At 33.0% G+C, this 25,300-nt stretch overlaps 4 protein-coding genes across 4 annotated transcripts; 2 read left to right on the top strand and 2 right to left on the bottom strand.

The window, feature by feature from the left end:
• Positions 1 to 4,001: 4,001 nt before the first annotated feature.
• Positions 4,002 to 8,363, bottom strand: TRIADDRAFT_57926 (uncharacterized protein; the record flags this gene model as incomplete). The annotated part of the gene is made up of 8 exons (XM_002113927.1): positions 4,002 to 4,170; positions 4,393 to 4,462; positions 4,666 to 5,991; positions 6,184 to 6,234; positions 6,381 to 6,579; positions 6,769 to 7,076; positions 7,369 to 7,539; positions 8,153 to 8,363. The coding sequence occupies 8 exons, from the start codon at positions 8,361 to 8,363 to the stop codon at positions 4,002 to 4,004; spliced, it is 2,505 nt and encodes an 834-aa protein (XP_002113963.1).
• A 2,065-nt stretch (positions 8,364 to 10,428) lies between these two features.
• On the top strand, positions 10,429 to 10,842 carry TRIADDRAFT_57925 (uncharacterized protein; the record flags this gene model as incomplete). The annotated part of the gene is made up of 1 exon (XM_002114244.1): positions 10,429 to 10,842. The coding sequence occupies one exon, from the start codon at positions 10,429 to 10,431 to the stop codon at positions 10,840 to 10,842; it is 414 nt and encodes a 137-aa protein (XP_002114280.1).
• Positions 10,843 to 13,039: 2,197 nt separating this feature from the next.
• On the top strand, positions 13,040 to 13,704 carry TRIADDRAFT_57924 (uncharacterized protein; the record flags this gene model as incomplete). The annotated part of the gene is made up of 2 exons (XM_002114243.1): positions 13,040 to 13,214; positions 13,373 to 13,704. 2 exons carry the CDS (start codon positions 13,040 to 13,042, stop codon positions 13,702 to 13,704), a joined length of 507 nt encoding a protein of 168 aa, XP_002114279.1.
• Positions 13,705 to 15,085: 1,381 nt separating this feature from the next.
• TRIADDRAFT_27954 (uncharacterized protein) lies at positions 15,086 to 20,263 on the bottom strand (the record flags this gene model as incomplete). The annotated part of the gene is made up of 26 exons (XM_002113926.1): positions 15,086 to 15,224; positions 15,348 to 15,458; positions 15,537 to 15,606; positions 15,690 to 15,751; positions 15,846 to 15,923; positions 16,020 to 16,096; positions 16,194 to 16,227; positions 16,308 to 16,390; positions 16,500 to 16,610; positions 16,690 to 16,829; positions 16,949 to 17,072; positions 17,160 to 17,292; positions 17,369 to 17,434; positions 17,577 to 17,686; positions 17,795 to 17,909; positions 18,060 to 18,121; positions 18,198 to 18,290; positions 18,399 to 18,641; positions 18,757 to 18,856; positions 18,933 to 19,046; positions 19,147 to 19,265; positions 19,350 to 19,452; positions 19,592 to 19,677; positions 19,776 to 19,884; positions 19,979 to 20,022; positions 20,117 to 20,263. The coding sequence occupies 26 exons, from the start codon at positions 20,261 to 20,263 to the stop codon at positions 15,086 to 15,088; spliced, it is 2,673 nt and encodes an 890-aa protein (XP_002113962.1).
• Positions 20,264 to 25,300: the final 5,037 nt, after the last annotated feature.

Genomic DNA, 25,300 nt, shown 5'->3' with positions numbered 1-25,300 from the left:
AACATGATTAATGCTACTATCTTTTAAAATGTTCATATCATTACTTTGGTCCTTACTTGACATGTACGATATTGTTAATTAATTAAATTGAAATTCGACTAGTTCTCAGAAACGTGATTATTAATTCTACTATCTTTTAAAGTGTTTATACTATTGCATTGGTTGCTACGGTACTTAACATATACGGTATTATTAATTGAAGGATAGATTGAAATTTCGCTAGTCATCAGATAAATGACTAATAATATTGCAATCTCTGAAAATGATTTCATAGACACTGCTTCATTTTCGTAGAGAATACATTCAAATTCATGATATATTTATCAGTCATCAGATAATTCATAAATGATACCGTCTTATGAAAAAAATAAGTATTATTTATTGTCTTCAATGATTCTTCACCAATACATCATATTTTAATTATATTTATCAACTGAATAACCGATAGCAGCATTTGTGAATGGGTTAACTACGTTATTTTACTTTGAGAGATGTGTTTGATTTTCCTTGTAATTACTCAGTAAATAAGTCATGAATAATAATATCTTGAAGAAAAAATAACTATTATTTATTTGCCTTCAATGATTCTTTCGTCAATATATCGAATTTTTATTGCATTTTTCAAAGGAATAAACGGTAGCAGCATCTATGAATGGGTTTACTACCTTACTTCACTCTATGAAAAATCTTTGATTTCTTAGTCATCAGATCAATAAGAGATAATGCTATTTTGGGAAAGCATCACTGTTTACTACCTTAGTCATCCTTAGAAGATATATCTGAAATACTCGATATTATTAGTTATCCAGTAAAGAGTTAGTTTACGACACCTTAAAAAATGATTACTGTTTACAACTTTGATTTTCTCTCAAGGATTATTATTTAATTCCATTAGTCATCGACCGCTAGTAATAACTAGTAATATTGCAGCATCTTTGGAAATAAATAATCACTGTTTACAACTTTGATTTACTCTCAAGGATTATTGTTCAATTCCATTAGTCATCGACTACCGGTAATAATTAGTAATATTAATATTTTTTGATAAATAATCATTATTTACTATTTTGATTTATCGTTAGGAGGCCCAATCCCAATTCTATTAGTCATCAGGTATTCAGCTAACAATATTGTCATTTTAATATCGCTTATACTTTCAGCTGCTAGTTGAATGGGGAAGTATAGGATTTAATGAATTAATCATTAGATAAATATGACACAATCAGTAACAATAATTTTAATATCAGCTATCTTTTGCTTATTTATGGAAAGCATGTTATGATTGTACTAATCGTTGAGCGAATCAGCAGTAATGTCGCCTTCAAAAGAGATGATTATTTAATAAGCTTTAAATTCAATAGTATTTGCAGTAATGAAATAACTAGTAATTCTATCTTTTGAAAAAGAGTATCATTTACTTTAAAGTAATACAGTAATATGGTTTTTGAAGGTGGTTATCGTGTGCTGTCTTTTATTCCATCTTTGAGAACAGATCCAATTTCGTTATCAACTATAGGTAATGAGTAATATCATCATCGAAATGGGCTATCATTTTCTAAGCTAAACTCTTGATGGTATTGTCGACAATGATAAAAATATTTTCTTAAGTTCACGATAGAAAACTAAAAAATATCTCTCTCATCATACTATAACATTGCAATTCGATAAACAGAAAATGTCAAGAAGACAAAAAAAATTTTTGCCTTTGAACCATAATTAATAAGTCAACAATTATTATAGGGAGAGAGAAATCTTTTATGATCACTCCTATCCTGTTATTGACTCTGCATGAGTACGTGGGAGTAAATTAATGCTTATATCAAGCCTGTTATTTCCTATGCTTATAACTGATAGACAATATCCAAAAATATGGCTTCCTGTTATTCAATTAATCAGCACCACTATTCCAAATCAATTTTTCCTACTTTGTATTGTATTATTAACCTGAAATGGAAAACTATAAAACTACCTTGATTCTGCATTAAATGAAGATAAATTATTTCTATTTTCTAGCCGATTAATTATTATTAGAAGGTTGGATAAGTTGATTTTCTTCTAGTAATTATCTGTCTATCCTTCGATAAAGTAGTCAGAGTGGTAGGATAATAGTTTAAAAATCGATGAAAGATACGCACATAAGTAGGATAATGTGCTGTTTAACAAGGCGTTTAATTAAATTAATTTAAAAATAATCATTTTCCTTTATCTTTTATATCATTGCCATGTTCCGTATATCTCTCGAAATAGTAAAATTAGTCAAACGCGGTAGTTTAAATAAAGATCATTTTATCTTATAGCACAATCTAAATCCTGAAACCATAATTGCTCTCATATAAATATATTAAGTGACAGAATTGAAAACGATTAAAGTAATAATCAATAACCTCTTACCTTAGAGTATTATTTTGGCATTATGGGTAGCTACTACGATAATTTACTACGGTGTCATATTTAGTGATTACAAATCTATATGGTATACAGTATGTATCATTTTCAGATGAATAGATTAAATAATGGGTGGAAGGTGATTATTAACTACTTGCCCTCATAGTATTATTTTAAGCATTATAGGTACTATACTATACTACTAGTATAGTTTTCGGATGAATAGATTAAATAATAGAGTTGAAGGCGATATCGACTACTTTGCCCATATAGTATTACTTTAAGCATTCTAGGTACAGTTATGAAACCTGTCGAGAATGTGATGCATGCGTATCTACTCGATAGTCACCATGCGATACTGATGCTTCAATAGTAAAGCTAGGACTAAACGATCAGTAAAATGGTCGATAGTTGGGCTATCGTATTTTATGATTCCATATACAGCTTACGAATATTGCTTTGATTATTCTTGTCCCTTATAAGTTTATCTTGTGCTTGACTAATGTAAATTTACATCAATGGGCGTTATTAATCTAATAACTTGTGGTATCAATTCTTGCGACCACTTACTGCTCTATATGATCGGCTAAGTCGATGATGATCATATTGTAAAACAGCAGCGCAATATAGTGATTACTGCTTGTAGTTAATTTAATTTATTATTCTGCTGCTTTAGGTCTATTCATGAAATGAAGCTAAGAACAATGACAGCAATACCCATCATGAAATTTAGTGTCTTTTATAAATTCAGAATTTATTAATTAAGAATCTTAACATAAATGTAGTAAAGCATAACAGCTTTGTTAACTTAGAATGAACTACAACGTATTTTGGATATGCAAATGGTGCTACACATATATACGCGTACAAGCAGTAAGCATTTCTTACTAAGTCAAGAGTAACCGGTTTTTATTTAACACACACACATACAGTCGTACACGGTGTATATGAAATCTCTCTATTCGAATAGGCCCTATCTTAGCCTTGATTTGTCTATTTCATTATTTCTATAGATGTAACGTCTTATCAGTTTGTGCATTAACTTCACTACTTAAGTAAGAATACATATATACAGAGATCTCATAAATTACATCAGTAAACGATCTATAGCTTTATCGCCTGTTTTATCGCTAAAACACACTTGTCTATATCAGCTTATTAATTAATTATAAGTGTAACATAATAGATTTATGTTCCAACATCTAAATCGATAAACGTTATCACTTACAATTGTAGAAAAACTTGGTACATCTCTAAGATGGCAATTACACTATGGGAAAGTAAGCATAATTTTAAAGTGTATACAGTAAAATCTATGATAAGGAAAGAATATTGATAAATTAAGATAATATACTGTAATCTAAGGTAAAACAGTATAATAGGTATAGCTCTCTAATACGAGAAGCAATCAGGTAATTATAATTAATTAAATTTTATATAGACTTAACAGGGACGTAAGGCTACTGGACGGTATAATTATAAATACTTGTACGAAGACAGTGTTGTTATAATTTTACAGTAAAAATTGTTGTAGGAATATACATGTTATACTACGCTTATTACCAAAAATTGGTAGTATGATATCACGTAAGAGTATTATGGATAGCGACCCAGATCTAATTTAGGTCAATTAAATGCTTGTTACTTTGGATGCCAAAGTCCATGTCTTCTGGTAATTCGTGCAATTTTTCAACTACAATTTGTGAAACACTTCTTCTACCAGACTTTTCATTCCTTTTAGATCGGATAACAGGGGTAAAGATGATATCGGTACCTAATTCAACCCTAAAAATGAATATGAAACATTAAATGCTAGTTACCTAAATAAAAATTAAGTATATTTTGCATAGTTAAGTAAGCTATATCAATATAACCATAAATTTAACATCTAAATGTGTATTCTTGCTAAATTAATAACTTCAATGTATTATAAGGTACTGAAGTTCAGTAGCGTGAAATGCAAATAAATAAGTAAGCAGGCAATCAGTTGACACTAGATATACTTACTTCATTTCTTTCTTTGGCGTGATAGAGGCATAACGCTTCACTAATGAACCTTCCACTTTATTCTTGGATGCTATAAAATAATATGATATTAACCATGATATCAAAAACATTCTGTTATTTTATAAACATCAATTATCAATACTACGGACATATACATATGCATACACAATGAAGAACTTGTGAAACACGTTATTTAATTGAACGGTATGGTAAGTAGAATACCTACAAATCCTATATTTATTGAAATAGCTTATAATATAGTATTACGCTTACAACTTCGATGCCACGGAGATTTTCTTGGGGTAGTTGATTTTCTTGGAGTGACAGCAGGCGAAAATTGTAATAGATCTACGTCAATCTGTTTGTAGTAACTATTCCTTTTGCTGCTTCCATTCATAATGCCTCCAAATGCGTTAAATAATAGACCATCACTGGATTCCTCTAAGTTATTATCCATTTGAGTAGGTTTAATTGTATCAAACGGTAATACAATGCCATTACTTAAATCTATTAATTGAGGTGATAAAGAATCAGTATTTTCAGCCTTAGCTGGCTGAAAATAATCTTCGGGTAGCCCGTCCGAGATATCATTGATTGCATCTGTAGTTTGATCGATATCGTCTTTTTCGTCAGTAAATAAAGTTACAGCTAGCGATTCTAAAGGTATAGCTGTTTCATCTTTAGTTAACAGCTCAGTAGATTTGTTTGCTGGTGTTTTCTTCAATATAGATCGCACTATAGAAGGTGAATCTGTCAGCGAACCATCCTGATTCTCTTCCATACTTTCTGAAGTTTCTTGAGTTATAGAAAAACTTCTGGATGAATTGCTACCTGGTGTTTTCCGATAGGATCTTCGTCGTTTAGATGGTGTTGGTGATATAATTAAGTTTCCACCAGATTGAAGCTCATCAGCAAATCGAATCTTTTTAGTTACTGATCTTAGTACCATTCTATTTTCATTATTCTCATTGTTGATATTGTTGTTGTCCAAATTATTTTCAGACTGATCATTACCTTGTGAGATAGGTTCCTCAACATTTTCACAAGGTTTAGTTTGTTTTTGAGCAGCTATAAATTCTCTTAATTTATTTCGGCTATTAGCAATACGTGTTGGAGTTTTCTTATTCTTCTTTGTATTCCCTTTTTTGCCTTTCTTAGTTTTTGTTTTTTGCTTCGTATTATCGACCCAATTACAATCTTGTAAAATTTTTAAAGCACCAAACTTATTATTTAAATTTTCTACCTGAATAAAGACCATTTCCCAAAAACCTTCTAAATCCGATTCAAATGCTTTATGAGGTGTTTCAGTTCGTAAGCTCTTATCTATCAATTGATGAAATTGTTTAAATTTCTTGTTTATAAGTAATTGAGCTTGGCCTACTGCACTATCAATCTGCCCTCGGATGTCTTCCAGTCTGGCTTCGTCATCAAGATTTAATTCACTTTTAACCTGGTTCCAATGATCACAAAGATCGTTTAATCGTTGTGTCTCTGCATTAACATTTCGACGGAAACGATTTTCACCGTCGCATGCGGAGAAATCCAGTGCTTTTTGTGGTGTTAAAATAGTATCTTGACTGGATTGATTATTGGTTGAATCTATAGCAAATTATATCAATATCCATACCTTCAATTATATTAGCCAGATTGTAATAGTGTAGACCGTATTACAGCTTCAGTCATAGGTAGTACTATAAGAGTTTATGGTATACGGTGTTGTGCAAAATGGATGCTCTAGTCACTATATGTTAGAGAGTAGATTTCGTAATTATTATTATTATCCATCATTACCTTCTTGCGATGAAGCAGCCATTTTATCATTGGAGCCATTACGCGTTATATCTATAAATAGGAATGTTACAGTTAGATCAAAATTTTATCTCTTGGGTGAATATGTCTTCTATGCAACAAGGAAGTTACTTCGCATTTGAATAGCCACGATCTACACGAAGGCATTTTTATTGAATATTAAGATAATATCATCCCACCTGAAGAGAAACTAATTCCAATCTCTCTAGCTGTCGGTAAAGTCATCTTGTTAAGCAGAGTAGGGCTTGCTAGTAGTGCAGGAGATGGATCTAAGAAGCTTGCAGCCGTATTTGGTGAAAGTGGTTGAAAGGGCTGCAAATCGGGCAGCTTAAGATTGAGCGGTTGAAAGGTAAAATTATTTGGCGCTAATTGAGGAACCTGTACGAATAATTCAAATATATATAATTAAATGATCTGATATATAGAGAAAGAGAGTTGGATATTTTTACCTATTATCTTATGACTATAGGTAGTAATAACTATTATTAATGACTGGGTTAAGAAGGGGAAACACAAGAGTAGAAATTATTATTCAATCATAAAAATATTAGCAATCATCATTAGAACCTTATTTGGTTGATGAGTTTTAGTAGGTTGTTTTATAGATGGATCCTGTTCTTTCGGTTTACTTCCCGGTATAACAATCTTTCTGTTACGTAAATTTTTAACAGTAGGAGCAGTGGGTTTTTTATTTGCAACTTTCTTCATGGCTTGATCAGTTTTTGTCGTCACTTTACTTGTCGTCGCTTTACTTGCTATCGCTTTACTTTTAGACCTAGTAATACGTCTAGGCTTATCTGCATTTTCTTTCGTTGTGGATTTCATTTTACTTTGGAATATGTTGTGATTTGCTTGGGAAATTTTATTTCCGTCATCTAATAATATAATAGAAAATGAGAATGAATATTGTTATTGTAGGCCTAGCTAAATGAGATTATAGTGTATAGTATATTGTAGCGGGTTTAGTTAGATTTGCAAAGCATTAATAGGTATGCTTATTCTTGATAATTGTAGAGTTTACTGTACAGTATATTGCAAAAAATAAGTTTATTGGCATACTGGTTTAGTAAGACGCACATATGAAATGCTTTCAAAGATGATGAATTATATATGATTAAATCATCTATCTACTGAATATTGGTACTATTTCATGTGTCATTCACTTACTTTCTGATACATATTTTGGACGGATGTAATTTAATGCAGCAGGTACAACAAATGGTTTTTTTCTGGATAGTTCACGTAGTTGCTTTTTCTTTTCCTGTTCTTTTTTCTCTTTCCATTTAAGTAGTTGTTGTCGACGAAATTTACTTGCCTCAATATTCTCGATTTCTGTCACTATAACAGATAAATTGACAACTGTTCATCCATTCATGTTATTTCTCTATAGTCTAACAAGACTATGATGAAAGGTTATGACGATTTACTGCTTTGTGTATGTGTAATTTAAAGTATTTAATTTTATAATGGTTATCATTGCATGAAAAAAACATTTCCGATACCGTAAATTTATAAATAGTTGTATTATGAATTTTGTGGAAAGTATACACAGTTCTGTTTCCGAGAATGATTAGTAAACTCAATATGAAGCATTTATTTTTACTGAATCATGCAAAGTAGAGTGCACTGTATAGTATACGTACATGTACTCCAGTATGGACAATTCGCTAGGTATGTCTATCATTGCGTTTACTCTATGTACCTTATCAATTTATTAAGTAAGATATTTGAGGACTGTCAATAATAGGATGTGATTGTATTATAAATTTCGAGGTAAAGCTAAATTGGTAAAAGTTGAGACTGTTGTCTACATCAACGTTATATGCCTATCCCATTACTGTGTACCAGTATACATGTGTACAGTATGTAAGTGTGTCTATCTGCTTGACTATACAGTTATCATACGATGATAATTTTCTAATTTGATAATAGCTTATTCATAGAGCTATACCATTATCGTGATTTTTCTTCTTTTCGCACATAACCTGATCTTGTGCTTTGTTGCTATCGACTCGCATAAAAGGACGTCGTTGATCTAATAACTTGTGACGTTGATTCTTGCGATCAATGGCTGCCTTTTCTGATCGATCAACCTTACTAGCTTTGGATTTATAAGCAGCTAAACGATTGTTGTTCGTCCTGGGACAATTCTCCATGTTCATTTTGTCTCACTATAAGAAAACAAGATAAGCAATGGATTAATTTGCAATAGAATGCAAGGTTGAAGATGGAAGAGCAAGCTTGGTCAATGATCTCTTTCTTCCCTTCCAATCATGATTTTGAGAAAGGTATACAGTACAACAAATGAAGTATTCATTGATTACTCGTCTTATGCTGTGATACTGAATACTTTTCTATGACAACAGAATATTTTAGAATCCTATTTTGTTCATTTCTTCTCCATGATGATAGTTTAACTAATGGAATCGTCGCTATCCTATTCCTCAAATCTTTGACAAGTAAATCGACTGATATCGCCATGACTACCACACTTGACCTACGATCATTATTCCATTTTTTTACCTGTAATTCAAGTGGAAAGGATTGAACGCCTGCTACTGCTCTTGGTAATCGTTTACAACCTGATCAAGAAAGTCAGAAGGTTAATTCCTGAACTTTAGAGGAAGAAATGGGGTGATTAAGCCGACCAAGATGAACTAGTCAATATTAAGTTGGAGTGGATTGCAAAGGCTTTTAAGTAGCGGCTGATGGGTAAAGTAGGTTATATGGAATACTATGGACTGTTGAGAGCACTTGCAACACAGGTATAGCCAGGAATCATGAGTGTCAGCGATAGAGTCATGTCGCATACACGAGTTTTTTATCTACTCTACTGTATGAAATAGGGTCTCCACTCATAGCGGATACCGTCATGTTCTCGATCTGTTACCGGTTGGATCGCTTCAAATTTAAATTTTCCCCGATGCTGCTAATTGGCTGATTCCATTGGAGCTAACTTTTGATTGGTGCATTGAGATGAATAACTGAAGGGCGATCTCAGTGCCGTACCGTACCGTACTGGACTGTATTGTCCAGCCAGTGACCGAGTGCCCCATGACAGTTCTGGGCCACCGTAGGTGAAAGGATACTCTTCGGACGGCCAGACTCCACTAAAACAAGGAAGACCCCGATGATTTTGAATGATGGATGGTCAGTACACTATAGCGTGTCTCTGTTACTGATTCAAACCACGATCGGACGGACAAGAAGGGATACTCTTCGGACGGCCAGACTCTACTAGAACAAGGAAGACCCCGATAATATTGAATGATGGATGGTCAGTACACTATAGCGTGTCTCTGTCACTGATTCAAACCACGATCGGACAGACAAGAAAGGATACTCTTCGGACGGCCAGACTCTACTAGAACAAGGAAGACCCCGATGATATTAAATTATGGATGGTCAGTACACTATAGCGTGTCTCTGTTACTGATTCAAACCACGACCGGACGGACAAGAAAGGATACTCTTCGGACGGCCAGACTCTACTAGAACAAGGAAGACCCCGATCATGTTGAAATCATTTATTACAGTAGAGTAAGAATGGATCTTGTGTGTCTATTTTTCTTAATCACTGCAGTACTATGAATTCAAAAGCATTAATGACGTTATACAGTAGAACTGCTTTCAAGCAGAACTTATGTAGTAATAGTACTAGAAAGCGAGCGACAAAATCCAGCATCTGCTTAGGCAAGACGTTTCGTACAGACTACATATTGTACAGCACCAATAGAAACCTTTAGAAGAAGATGTCCGACCGTCCGAATCAAGTGTCCACTGTCCAATGTCCAGTCTGATCAAGAAGGAACTCTAGTATCACCAAGGGAAAAGATTGGCGACAAAGTTGTTGATAGCCACTTTAGCCGGTCTGTCAAGTAATAAATGAATATTGCAATACTGGAAAGCAACCAACCTGATTTTTTCCTTTTCTAACCTTTATGGATACGTCCATAGGCATGTTGCGATAGTTGTGCTATTGGATCGATTAATACGATAATAGTTAAGAGTTCATTTCAGTTGGAATTGTACTAGAGAATAATGCTATATTTGACTAGAGGACGAAGTGACTACATGGAGAAGCAAGGAGCGAGTTGAAGGCAGGCCAACAACTCCAAAACTTGCTTGTTTTCATTCAGCTGTGACACAATTCTCTACCATCCATGCATCAATAATACATATAGCTTAAGAATACAAGGGAATGTCTACAGAATAACACCAGTAAACATGCAAATTATTTTTCAAACTGTCGATTGGAAGAGAAGAATCTTGCAACAGCTATTTCGATTTCGATCATGGTTAGCCAGTTTAAAACGGTGGCAAGCTCTTTTACTCATCTTGATCGTTTCAACCATTATAAGCGGTTTCCTTTATCAATACATTTATATCAATCGTTCTTGGTTTCTATTAGAGTACGAAGAACCATTACCCGAGCATAAACCTTTCGTTAAATTAGATCATTTAATTGAAATTAGTGAGCTATTATCCGCTTCCATTGAAGTGGCCCAACGTGGTGGTCAAGCTGTTCGCCAAATCTATCTACAAAATAGTGTTACCCAACTCAATCAATCTGTTGTTACGAATGCTGATCTACAATCCAATCAAGAGATTGTCGCTGGTCTCAAAAAGGGTATATTCTGATTGATTTGAACTGTAGTGTAATAATAAGAGTAATATCAAACTTGATACATTATCATGGATAGCTGTAGCGCCACGATACTAGTAGTTTTGAAAAGGAAGCTGCACACCAACAATACAGTAATCTAATCGGGTTAAAATGAAATGAAAATAAATGTCATAGCGGAAAATCACATTCATCATCACTCTATTTTATACCGATGAACATCTACAACGTTGTATAAAATTATATCTACCGAATTAGAACAGAAATGTGATTCATTGACAATGACTCAACTCGTAGCTTAGCAATGTCAAAGTTAGTCTTTTCACTAAATGTGTGGGATCGGCTAATGGGATACAATTAATATACTAACATTAACGACGTCGTTGTTATCGCCATGTGAACAGTCTGTATTAGCAGTATTAACTTAGTTTGTTATTGATATTCAAAGGTATGGATAGACTTTCTATAAGGAAATGTAAAGAACTCTGTGGACGTACTGTACATGACTATAAAATTAATGTACGATATCTACAGCGCAGTTGCCTGAATAAGAATCACAACTACCATTCAAATATTACTTTAAAAGTAGTAAGGTTTATTGAGCACTACTACCTTGTGACTACATTAACTCTACTGTAGCCAACTTTGTAAGGAGTGCACTAATACACTATCAATTAATTGTTATCATAACTAGAATACGTATAGCTTTCGACTTTCGACTGTACCCCTATATTGACTAAGTTTTATAGTAGCATTCAAGTTATCATACGTACGAGTTGAAGATAATTTACAGTTAATACTTTGGTAGACAAATCAAGCAATCATCAATAGCCATAATTTTCCAGTCCTACAAAGATACTGTACGTAGTACACTTGTTTCTATACGAAGAATAGATCTATTTTATCAATCTATTTATCTAACACGAAGCAAGCTTTCAGCTATATAGAATGCATAGTTCTGTTGAACTATAGCATAATAGTGATATTCGATTAACGACGAATCCTCTCATTATAGATACTCAAGAAATTAGAACAACGTTTATTAAAATTATTAAAGTATTTTTAATGCATGAAAAATTAATAATTAAGCAAACAACGTCGGTTATTACCTTCGAATTTGATATTTAATTACAGCTCGATTTTGACGCTACCTGTACCACAGGCATCATAACCATAGCATATTCAATATTAATATTTTAGCTTTTTCAAAATTATAATAACATTTTCATGAAAGTATTCTAACATATAAATACGTAAATAATATCAGTTAGTATCTTTGAATTAGGTATTGAACGACCGTCAGATTCTCACTCTTACAGTGCTACTGGTAGCATAACCCTAATGTTTTCTATATCAGCCTATGGCTAGCGAAAAGTTTGTTCGCTACTATAGTAATTGATATGAACGTTTAGAATACTGTAAAAATCAAAAATTAGATCTTTTTAATTGTTTCTATTTTATGATTAGATATATGAGTAAATTCACTTTGATATTTCTATTATCTACTTTCATTCTTTATTGTACAAGTACAGGGTAATTACGAGTAGTTTTTAACGCTTTTCATACTTCCATTTTATAATATTGTCCGTTTTGGGCCTCATTTGCCATCATCGTATTTCTTAAACCTAAGTACATCAAATATTCGCAATGATCAGCTCTTATAACGGTTTAATATAACTATCTGATATTCTTTCGTAACTATAGTTTGGCCTTCATTACGCGTGGTGTCGGAAGAACAACTTGACTCAAAAGTACTGGCTAAAAAAATTAACTCAATTCAGTATCCCAATTTGAATAGGCCTGAGTTAGCTCATCTGTCTAGTCAGTTTCTTGCGGTGCCTAAAGATTTAGTTACAGTATGGGTTGATCCTTTAGATGCGACTCATGAATATATAGGTAAACGTAAGCTAAAATCTAGAAAGTTTCAACTTACCACCTATTGGTCAATAATTTTTTATACATTTTTTAACTACAGCATACACTCATCTATAGTATACGGACTGAATCTGCTAAAATAATATTAACAATAAAGTTTGCTTTATTAGACAATACTGTACAATAGTAAATGATATGCTGTAAATGATGATTATCAGTTTTTTCCATAAGTTGCATTGTGCTAACTCCGTTATTATTCCTATTCGAATCTTCTATTTATGCCATGGCTGATAAATCCAATCTTGGGCAATAGAACATTTACATCAATTTGTAACAGTCATGGTTTGTGTTGCCATCAAGGGGAAGCCTGTTATTGGCGTCATATATAATCCGTTCACATCAAATACGGTTTGGGCTTGGATTGGGCACGGTCGGTCAAAAGATCTAATCAGTTACGCTAAATTGGGAAGGAAATCAACGCCACTAGACGTAACGGTGTCACGATCACATGCTGGTATGAAAACTGACTATAATAGCTAACTAGTACATTTAATGTTGTATCTTGTTATATGGAGACAAACGTAGATTATTTACCCTTGAATAAGAATACAGTACAACTAAATCTATTTAACATTAACCGAATACACACGTACTTTTATCTTCTACTTTCAGGTAAAGTAAATGCGATTATCAAAACAACATTTGGTCAAGACGTTCGTATTACTCCCGCTGGCGGCGCTGGTTATAAAACCTTATCAATCGCAAAGAATATTGCTGATTTATATATCCATTCAACTAAAATTAAAAAATGGGATATTTGTGCAGGTAATGCCATTTTAAGGTCTTTAGGTGGTAAAATGACTTCTTTTAGTGGCAACCAAATTGATTATAGCCAAGCTGACACTCCTGTTCACGATGGTGGCATCGTCGCATCATTACCAATCAACGAATACAGCCATGAAAAATTTGTCTCAGCTTCTGGAAGACTACTCGATCTTGTTTAGCCACCATTATTATATCAGTATCCGATTTGCACCTGCCACCCACGTAATTCTATTTCTAGAATCCTACAATATCATATTGCTATAACAGGAATACTTCCGCAGATAGGCAATTAAAATTGATAAATGTGTAATCATTCCTATTGAATTTATATGTATTCCTGTACTTGATGAGTTATTGTTCCCCATTACGTTATTAAAATATAAATATCGAAAGCATACTTATGCAAAATCCGGCAGTGTTATTCTTACTCTCGTATGACGATCTATCACTTTGTTTACCGAAGTGCACAAACTATGTCATCAGATATAGCTACATTTAAGTTCTTGTTCGGATTTTCACTTTATTAAATTCACATATTGTATAGTATATATTATTAGAATAACAGGTTCTACAACGCGGAGCAAAGATACTATTCTCGTGACCATACTTGCTTATCCTATCTCAATACAATTCACATTTAAAATCTGGCATACAGCTGATTTCAAGGATAATATTAGTACATATTTATAATTTATTTATTTAATATCAACAAATTTCGGTGATGTAGATTCTGTATATCAATAATTGTACATTAATTAATCTTGTTCTTAAATCGATGTTTACGATTGCCTACTTAATGACAATATTCTAGTCAAAAAGTCATGGCTTCGTTTGAATATACAAAATAAAAATTTCGTACTCCATTTTCAGTGTTGTGGATTGGAAAATGGCGACGATTGTTTGCTACTTTTTTTGTGTTTATGTTTATGTTTCTTATGGCTTTTAACATCATCCGAACTTGATCGTTTACCAATAGGATTAATATTTTCGGTCGCAGTGCTTGTTCCGGAAAAAGTGTTATCTCCCAGCTAGGTATAGAAGTATATGTTATCGACTTTGTCATGCTAAATCAGCAGAGTAAACTTTAATGTAGTGATTACCCAGAAGCATCATTCCTACCTTAATTGTTACTTTCAATGCATCTTGTCCGGATACGACACTACTTCCGTCATCATCGCTGTTAAGACCTATTGGTGCTATAGGTATAGAAGAGTAAAATATTAAATTCAGTAGCTGGTCAAAGTAACCATGGTAATCGTCTAAGCAGAGACGTACTTGCTACAGCTTGCGGTGTTGATGGCTTAGATACTTTAAATGATATGTCATCAAACGACTATCGAAGAAAAAATGTTAACATTCCATGATTATAGCAAATCGGATACATTTTACGCCTATGCAGGTGCACTTTTATATCTACACCATTACTTAATATATATTACAGCTATAGTACAGTATTATACCATGGATGGAGATATACTAGGACGAGATGTTCTTCTCTGCAAATCAATAACGACACCAGGCTGCAATAATAGAACAAGTTCACGAATGAGATGGATTATATTATTGTAAGGATTCGAATTGTCTTAAACTTACACTATTTAGTATAGGTGGTATACAATCTGGGGTCGATCTACCATATAATTCAGTATAGAGCTCCATAGCATCACATCGCAGCCTGCAGTCATGTTTGGTATCAAAGCTTGAAGAAAAATAGAACAATTTAATATTTCAGTACAAATGCACTTTATTTCAGATACCATGAATATCAGCAACGAAAAAGGAAAAGTGTAAGTTGAAGAAAAGGTACAGGTAGTCACTTTACCCAATAAGAGTCCATAATCGCTCTATTAATTCAATATTATTTAAAGCAGAGGTAGTCCTTTTCAAATTTGAAAATGGTGCACTCCTGATGATGGCTTGCAATGCATAATGCCTGTAATGGTACGGATAACTCATACATTGAGAGAACTGGTATACAAAATATAACAAATACAGTAACAGAGCAATATACCTCATAAACGGAACGGGATCTTTTTCAATTAAACTAAAAATCCATCGTAAATCAGCGACACTAGATTCCACTATATTTCAAAGAAAAAATATATTACTCAAGGTGTATAATTTTACACAAGTCCGCTCATGGTACAACACACAAAATAACGACCTTTGATAAAATCAGCCAGTTGATCAATGGCAGCTTCTCTAATATCTTGAAAGAAGCCATATCTAAGTTCGTGTTTTAAAAATAGGTTTGGAAATTTCGATAATCATAAAATATACATTAAAGTACAAAATCTGGCATGGTATAATTTTGCTGTACCTGGCATACATTCTGAAGACATCCGCTCTTGGAGGGATGTGTCCTTTTTTTTGTAACATTCTAATATTTTTGATGCAACTAAAAAAATTTTATAGCAAGGACTTTATCAAATATGATCTAACTCGTACGATAAAATGTATGCGTATACGTTTAGCGTACGTAAACTCTATTTACCTCACGCTTATACAATTCCGATGTGAAGCCAGAATTTTCTCGTAATTCAAAGCATGAGTTACCTCTTGTAATATGATCTTTAAGTAGGTCAAATAGAAAACATATTATTTATCAGTTATGGAATATTTGCTATTACCGCACGGTAACTGATCTAAAATAGTGCAGGACAAATACCTTTGATTCTTCCGATAATGTATAATTAGATTCACTATAAAGCAAAAGTACAATCATAACTCATTAGCGTCTTACGAAGTAATTCAAATAGATATACGCGTATGTAATCTTTACCTGATTCCAGTTATGGTTGTAGCTGGACTGATAGCGCTGGTCAAGGCATCAATTAGACTACTCATATAGTAGTTGTCTGAGTACTAAAAGGTAAGATATCGTAATCGTTTTAATCATCTCCATGTATCCTGGAGCATCCAATATCAACTTAGAATTTTATAATACACATATGTTGAAACCAATTAATCTCACCTCATTTTGAGAGTTATCATTGTACTTAATTAAATCAATTATAAAGTCCAGTATTTCTCGTGGGCAATTACCATGTGAGTTGCGAATAGAACCTAACGCTTTAGGTATAGCCTGCAATAATTCCCAAAATTCGTTTTTAACTATCAAGTGCCATGAAAATCGTAACAATAAGAAGTATAATCTTTCTTACTTTCTGAATAAAATAACCGATCATATATGAGAAATCATTGTATCGAGGGATAGTCTGACAGGAGCGTGATCCAAACATTTTTCTATAGATATTAAAGAGACTTGTAGCAATAGAGCAACGTTGTAAAGCCCATTCTCCAGCTGTTTCAGTTGCGCACTAACAGAAAATATAAATTATTGTAAATGAACATTAAAATTACAGCCATTAAAAAAAGTATCTTGGCATTCCGATATAGTAGTAATATAAATAATGTACTGACTGACCTTGGCCAACGCCTTTATTGCAGCTACTCGTATGCGATAATAAATATGTCTATCGTTTATTATTTCAGTTAAACAGCAGACGGAATCAGCGGACACATACTTTGCCAATGCTTTTACTGCCTAAAGTTCGAATAGCACAGTATTAATTTCAGCATTACAGTGTATGATAAACTGGTAAAAGAGAAAGTAAGAAACATTAAGACATACCAAATATTGGGCAAGAGAATCACGCTCGTATTTCATTTGATACTGCCACATATAATCGGGCTGATCAAATGTTACTTTTCTTAGCCAATGCATATCTGGGTCGATGCGAACCCATAGTACTGGAGAATCGGAACTGCAACAAAAATATGATGAATAAATAGAGAACAAACATTAAAAATGCTACTTTCAAAGTTAGGACGCAGACTTACTCTGCACTACTAAAGTTAATTTCAGTCTCGTCTCCATTGCTTAAAGGTATCTTCTTCTTTTTATTTCTAAATTGTTTTAATGATATAACAAAGTACATTGTGTATAATTCACTTAGTAAATGGTATAATAACTACGTTGCATTAAAGCTATCCATAGGATTAAATCCTACAATATCAACGATACGAAATCATGGATTTGGCTACGAACTTTTTGCTTTTGGAATGACAAGAAATATCATAATGATATGTAGATTCTTCAATTTGAAGGGTATGAGTATAAGACCCATCTACTTCTTGAACACAAATAGTTAACGGCCCCTTAACAAAAATTCATTAATAAAAGATAGTTATACTGAATTCCTTTCCCTTCTTAATCAAAATACAAAATTTTAGCGTATTTATCCAAACAACGTAATTTAAGTTTACCACATAAAAGCCAAACTGGCTTTTATCCTGCTTTTCTGTTAGCTCCAATTCAAGCGTATTTCTTTTTCTGTTAAAGCTGAAGGATCCCTTAAAGTGCGGTAAACCTGAGCGACATCTGGAAGTGTATTTATTAAAGATCATACTGGATTGATTTATCTTCTTAATTAAAAATTTTGAACTGTATTAGGTAGTACTTTGATTAAGAGCTCACACAATAGTGTACTGTATATAATGTATATACATATATAATTTTAAAACTGGATACACCCATTGATTGATAAATTCTTTGATGTCTTTTCCGGATACTAAGTGTATCGTTTTCAGGAACTGCAGAAATAAGTTTAATATTTGTTTTATTGCCATGTTTTATTTATTATTTTCATCAACAATATAAGTTACTCACATGTTTGGTAGAAATTAAGAGATTTCCCCATTGACTAGAATGCGAATGATGCTTTGCACCAGTATTGGCTAGAGTAAGCAATTTATTGAATGCCTACGAATGCGATAAATAATGAGACTGAATTGATTAGCGAAAAAATTTATTAAATTTTTCATTTTGTATGACATTTTAAAGATACTTATAATGATTGAGCTTAGTGACCTGTAATAACGATTCCTGACCAATTCTAATTTCTATCATTCTCATAATTAATTGTGATCGTCGTTCAAACATTTCTAATTGAGTCGGGAAAGTAAAGCAAGGATGGTAATTGATTGGAATACGATCCTGCTGGTTAGTATAAGCAACCGAAATATCCGTATGAACTTGGGTTAAAGTTTCGTCAACATGAAGAGGTGGTAGAGGCGGTCCAGCAAATTCGTATTCCGAGAGAGCCTCCATTTCCTATTTCGTGATATAAAAATGCAACATATTCATTCTTATACATTACAGTATACTGTAATGCCTCATTTATTACAAATATTATTTATCTATTTCGGGGAATACAATCCAAATTTACTTTATGAATATAGTGTTTGTATTCACTAGTTCCAAATCTACGCTTGATAAAGATTGCAGATAGATAACCAGAGATTCCAGCCGTAAGCCACCAATCATTCCTATGACGAAAAGTTATAGTTAATAGCTTTCGTATAATAATCAATTTTAAGGAGAATGCTGGTGTTAAGATCGTACCATGTTTCAATTCCTACAAAACAACCAAAATACTGTTGAGCTAATGCAATGGCCATTACGTGCTGAGACAGATGATGTTGTTCAATTATACGCGCGGAATGAAGTAAGCCAGTACTAAAAATAGAAAAGGTACCATAAAAAGGTAAATTTTTCCTTGAAGTAATAATTATATGTAATCACTAATACTGATTACTTCAAGCTGCGATCAACTTACTTTAAAATTGACAGCGATGAATAAGTACTGCAGTTGTTGTAGCTTTCGTTAACAAATACTTGCTTATAAGATTTAAAAGGAAAGCGAGCACTAAGAATGCTTTGATATAGGTCATATGCCTTGTACAAAAAGAAAAGATGAATATTGAATGAACAAATATTGAAATTTTTATTAATAGTATTACAGAATAAATAGTTCTATACTTTATGAAATAAAGAAACGGAATGTTTCAGCACTGGCAATAATCCAGGCAAGCAAAAATGTGTTACTGTAGGAATTTTCGGATCAACGAATATTTCAAAATATCTGCATTTATAAATTGAGGCATTTAAATTTGCATCATATTGGATTTGAAAATGAAATATATTAAAGAAACAGTCTAATGATGCCGTAAAAAAGTTAGCCATAAAAGATTAACTAAGGATATAGAATGATTGGTATTTACCCGATAGCGAAGCCAATATTTGGTGCAGCGGTTGGCACATCAAGTTTATAATGAAACGTGACGTTTTTTCCATCATCGTCAATGATCTGAAAATTATAGATGTTTTAGGTACAAGGGTGCTAAAAATTAGGCAAGTCTGACTGCAAGCTACTGTTAAATTATCATCAAAATACAATTGATAAACCTTTTTTACTAATTCTCCATTGCTAATTGCGATCATTGTCGCATCAACATTAAACGATAGGCTCCAAGTACAAAGGTTCCAGTAATTATCCATACAAGGAAACCATAATCTAGAAGATAATGAGTGATAGAATTATATCTAATAAACATAGTGACTGCATGTTTTATCTCACTGTATATTTTTTATTCGATTGAACTACTAACCGGGAAGAATTGTAATGTCCGCAAGTAAACGCATGGAAAGATTTCTATATTCAAATAAGATAAGTAATAAATCATTTCTATAGGTAATACTAAAAAAAGTACAAGAAAAAATTTTATTCTTTCAATAGTTAACGTTACCTTAATATGTTCGTTATCTGTACTAGGTACAACAAACTGTATCCCACTTTTGGGATTAATTATTTGATATTCGATGGACAATGAAAAAGATTTGCAATCTGCAAAATAAGAGTAGAAATATAGTGCTATTTGTATCATTAAATACATCTGATGAAATAATTACAAATTACTAATAGAACTATTGCAACTATTGACTTTCAACGTTTTTCCAGCACTATCAATTTAGAGCTGTACATTTACTTCTTACTATACTATAATACTATGTATCTTTTTGACTTTGTGGTAATAAGGATGATGTCACAAGTATTACCGGTTGATACTTCAGTTGGTATTTTAATTGATAATTCCCCTCCATGAATGTAAATGTTCCGGTAATGAGAATAATACCAATGGGTAAAGTGATGCATGCTCGGGCTTCAAGGTTAACATTTTTTAATCAAAAATTTTAGATATATATAAAAGTGTTCCAATTCTTATAAGTTAGCGTATAAAATGTGCAAACAGAAAGAAATTAATATTAAAGGGGTTCAGATTATTTTTTCATAGTAAAGGTTTGAAGGTTGTAAAATAGATACCTTTATCATTAAAACGACTTACCTAAGGCTTTCAGGAGGTTCATCAGGAATATCATTAAAGGAAAATTCGGCTTTATAGTTGTTAATTTCTATAGAAGTAATATTTATAACACGGTTAAGGACTACTGTAACGAAAGCAGTGGTTGGAACGTAATATCCATGTATATGAATTAATTATCATTAACAAAGTTTTTAAAAATTAGAATTGAATTAAAAGCTCGTGCAAAATACGTTGGTATCAGTTAACAAAATAAGCTACATTATCAGACGATCATTTATTCATTTGAACGCATCCATGTTGTAGGTAGTTTACCAAGTCGATAGTAAGATTGATTGTAACTATTAGTATGCATGTACAGTAAGTGTGTACGATGTTATCAAGTCATTCATTGTCATTTTAAGGATATCAATTTGCTTTCGATCACAATTTAAGGCCAAAGTTGTTAGATTTGGGTCGATAGGGATCACTGTCATTCGTGTTCGAGCCTATCAAAGCAAACAAATCTTTTAGTTAATAGTTAATACAGTTACATTTGGTACGTATGAATTGCATGCATGATCATGGCTTGTACTCTTTGAGTCAATTCATTCCAGAAATAGTGAGAACTTTTAGAGACTATGAACTACAAAATTGGAGTGAATGTTTACAAGCATTGAGAATTAGTAATGTATACTTGTTGCAGCATACAATATTGAATATACTGTAAGTAAAACAGCAAGACTGGCATTGCTATGTTGATATTGCGTATTACTTTATCGATTTCATTGAAGTTAAGGTATTCTTGTGTACAACCAAAAATCTTGATACTTTTTATTGAACGACTTTAGAAATGATTACTGCATGTCTGCTTACAGATACAGTAGCATTCAAGCGAAATAAACTAATGAAAGATATCAAATTGTCTTCTTTGCAGTATACTTGTTATTTTAGTATTTACGCTTCTAGTTATAATAGATGATATTTTTTGACCACTTAAGGAATGATTACTACCTTTTTGTAGGTAGGATAATATTATTAAGAACGAATAGGCTACTGGAAAGATACTAACTTGTCCATACTGCAATCTACTTTTTATTTAATATTTATTGTAATAGATAACATAAGGATAAGTAGATTTTGTGTGTTACTGTCTTCCCAATGGATCGTTTACCAATATCATTCCTTTTTACTAGTCGTTATATAGTATATGCTCTATTTACAGGATAAAAATTCAGGAAAAACGTAGCACGAGCGCCTATATTACAGTATTGACCATTGAGTGAAGGCATCGATCTGTATTAGTACTAACAATATTAGTATTTTATTTGTATTTGTTGATATGATCGCTCCAAATAGAGTGCAAATTTTCAACCGCTACACTAAGCTGCAATGGCGTTGTTGCAAAAAGTTGAACATGGCTCATTGTCTAAGGTATGCAAGTATGTACAGAGAACGTCGATGCTGGACTGTTTGGTTGTATATCTCACTTCTCGTACTGTCATAAGGTGATGATCCATTTGATAAAGTAGGTTTAATTGAAAGATAATTAATTGGTTGATACTTGATTTCAGTACTACAGTCACTGTAGAGATAGTATTTATCGTTCACTGTCTGGCATTCATTTTACTTTTATTGTTATGCTGCTATCCATCTATTGCAATACGTTGGTATCATCATCATGTTTACCGGTAAGCACGATCGAGTAGACGTTTGGATTCATTATTATTGAGGAGAGTTAGTACTAACCTTGATTGATTTGGTAGCAAAGTCAAGATGACTGACATGTAGATTCTGATTCTATAGAATAAAATGATGATTGAAAAATTGGATTCATTCTTTTACTCTTGTAGACCAGAAATGGCAACAAACAAACAAACAACAATTAGCTCCATCCATCTACGCTCGCAAAATAAGATAGCTGGCTGTATACTTGTATCATCGAACGTATAAGCAATCGATTTACATGTTGATATAACTATACACTGTTCATCTATAGGAAATAGAACTGTAATGATTATGTTGATGAGTCGCATCCATCTGCGCTCGCAAAATAAGATAGCTGGCTGTATACTTGTATCATCGAACGTATAAGCAATCGATTTACATGTTGATATAACTATACACTGTTCATCTATAGGAAATAGAACTGTAATGATTATGTTGATAAGTCACATCCATCTACGCTCACAAAATAAGATAGCTGGCTGTATACTTGTATCATCGAACGTATAAGCAATCGATTTACATGTTGATATAACTATACACTGTTCATCTATAGGAAATAGAAGTGTAATGATTATGTTGATAAGTCACATCCATCTACGCTCACAAAATAAGATAGCTGGCTGTATACAGTACTTGTATCATCGAACGTATAAGCAATCGATTTACATGTTGATATAACTATACACTGTTCATTTATAGGAAATAGAAGTGTAATGATTATGTTGATGAGTCAGTCTACCAATCCAATCCTGATGAAAGTCTGATCAACAAGTCAATACTATTTCTACTGCCTAGCTAAGAATTTGTAAAGGTGAGTGATTCCAACTACGATATTGCTGATCCAATTGACCAATGGATTGAGTAGATACAATACGAATTTCTCATTGTCATTCTACCTTAATCCTAAATAGTTTATCAACTTTAGGTAAATCTTTCATTATGGCAGGATAAGTTGTTTCTTTCCAGTATGATGTGAATGAAATTAATTTTGAGGCCAGCACCGGAGAGGCGATGGAAATGGAGGCATTCAAGGTTTGAGCTAATTCCCCTTTGTACAGTAGAGTATAGTGCTGCGCGATATAAAGTAGTATACTGTACTGAGTGTATTGTACACTGTACAGTCCAGTATAACTGCAGTAGTTACTGGAATATTTTTCTGAACCCTTTAAGAAGCTTTTAGTTAGCCCTTGAACATGCAGTGAGTATACTGTACAGTCCAGTATAACTGCAGTAGTTACTCAAACATTTTTCTGAACCTTTTAAGCATCCATCGAGCCTAAACTGTTCGATTTTGGGCCTGCATTTATTTAGCCTTCAATGCTTATCGTAGAAACTTTCTTGTTTCCATACGGCAACAAGAAATCGCAGAGCAACTGCGATAGCGGCTGCGCAGATTCAATATCTGTGCTACAGCCTACAGTACTGTCCACTGTACACTGTACAGTGGACAGTGTTGATGGTTAGGCAAATGGTGAAAGGCTTCAAAGTTACGTCGATCCCTTCCTTACTCGTTCTACTTGGCGTACAGTTCTAGACAGTACTTATACTTTTTATTTTTGATCAATGCGATGACTGTATACTGTATCTAATATTATACAGTCCAGTATAATCCCTGAATATGATGATTATGATGACTGTCATGAAAAAAATCCAATTCAATTCAATTCACTGATTTACTGTACAGAGTATACAGTACATTGTACAGTAGAAGAAGTACTGTGGAGCTCCTGCACTCATGCAATCATGCTCTACTCTTGTTTCGCCAAGGACTTTTGAACAGTTTTGCCTGGTATAATTCTAAATAGTACTTGTACTTTTTATTTTTGATCAATGCGATGACGGCATACTGTATCTAATGTTATACAGTACAGTAGAATCGCTGAATATGATGATTATGACGACTGTCATGAAAAAATTCCAATTCAATAATGACTGATTTACAGTACTGTACAGAGTATACAGTACATTGTACAGTAGAAGAAGTACTGTGGAGCTCCTGCACTCATGCAATCACGCTCTACTGTTGTTTCACCAAGGACTTTTGAACAGTTTTGCCTGGTATAGTTGTAAACAGTACTTATACTTTTTATTTTTTGATCAATGCGATGACGGCATACTGTATCTAATGTTATACAGTACAGTATAATCGCTGAATATGATGATTATGATGACTGTCATGAAAAAATTCCAATTCAATTCACTGTCAATTCAATAATGACTGATTTACTGTACAGAGTATACAGTACATTGTACAGTAGAAGAAGTACTGTGGAGCTCCTGCACTCATGCAATCATGCTCTACTGTTGTTTCACCAAGGACTTTTGAACAGTTTTGCCTGGTATAATTCTAAATAGTACTTGTACTTTTTATTTTTGATCAATGCGATGACTGCATACTGTATCTAATGTTATAGCTTTAAAGTTTTCAGATTATGATAGGTTATTTATTACTCTCCATTTCGGTACATTTTTTGGGCAAATTACTGCTCGATTTGGCAATAGTAATTTTAAATTTGTGCGCGGGGATAATTTGTGGACACCCTGTATACAAGTGCCAACGTTAGATTGGCCATATCCAAGTTAGTAGTCATGTAGAAGATGATCAAGATTGCTGTTGGAAAACAGCTTTGCTACAAAATAACGTAATGTACGATCAATCATTCGATTCCCTGAATCACGTATCAGGGAACAATGTCTACTCTTTCAGGAAGACTTTTCCTTATTGTACAGTACCGTGGAACTCTTGCACTGATGCAATCATGCTCTACTCTTTTATTCGACCCAAGGACTTTGGAACAGTTTTGCCTAGTGTGCTCTGCCATGGACTACTCAATTACATCATGATGGTGCATGTAGTAGTCCATGTCTATGGCTGTGCTCATACCAGTTAGAAAGCAGTCTACA

Source organism: Trichoplax adhaerens, genomic scaffold (genome assembly GCF_000150275.1).
Source record: "Trichoplax adhaerens TRIADscaffold_7 genomic scaffold, whole genome shotgun sequence".
Taxonomy (NCBI): Eukaryota; Metazoa; Placozoa; class Uniplacotomia; order Trichoplacea; family Trichoplacidae; genus Trichoplax; species Trichoplax adhaerens.
Note: the sequence above shows the minus strand (reverse complement) of the source record. Positions and strands in the feature narration are given on the sequence as shown.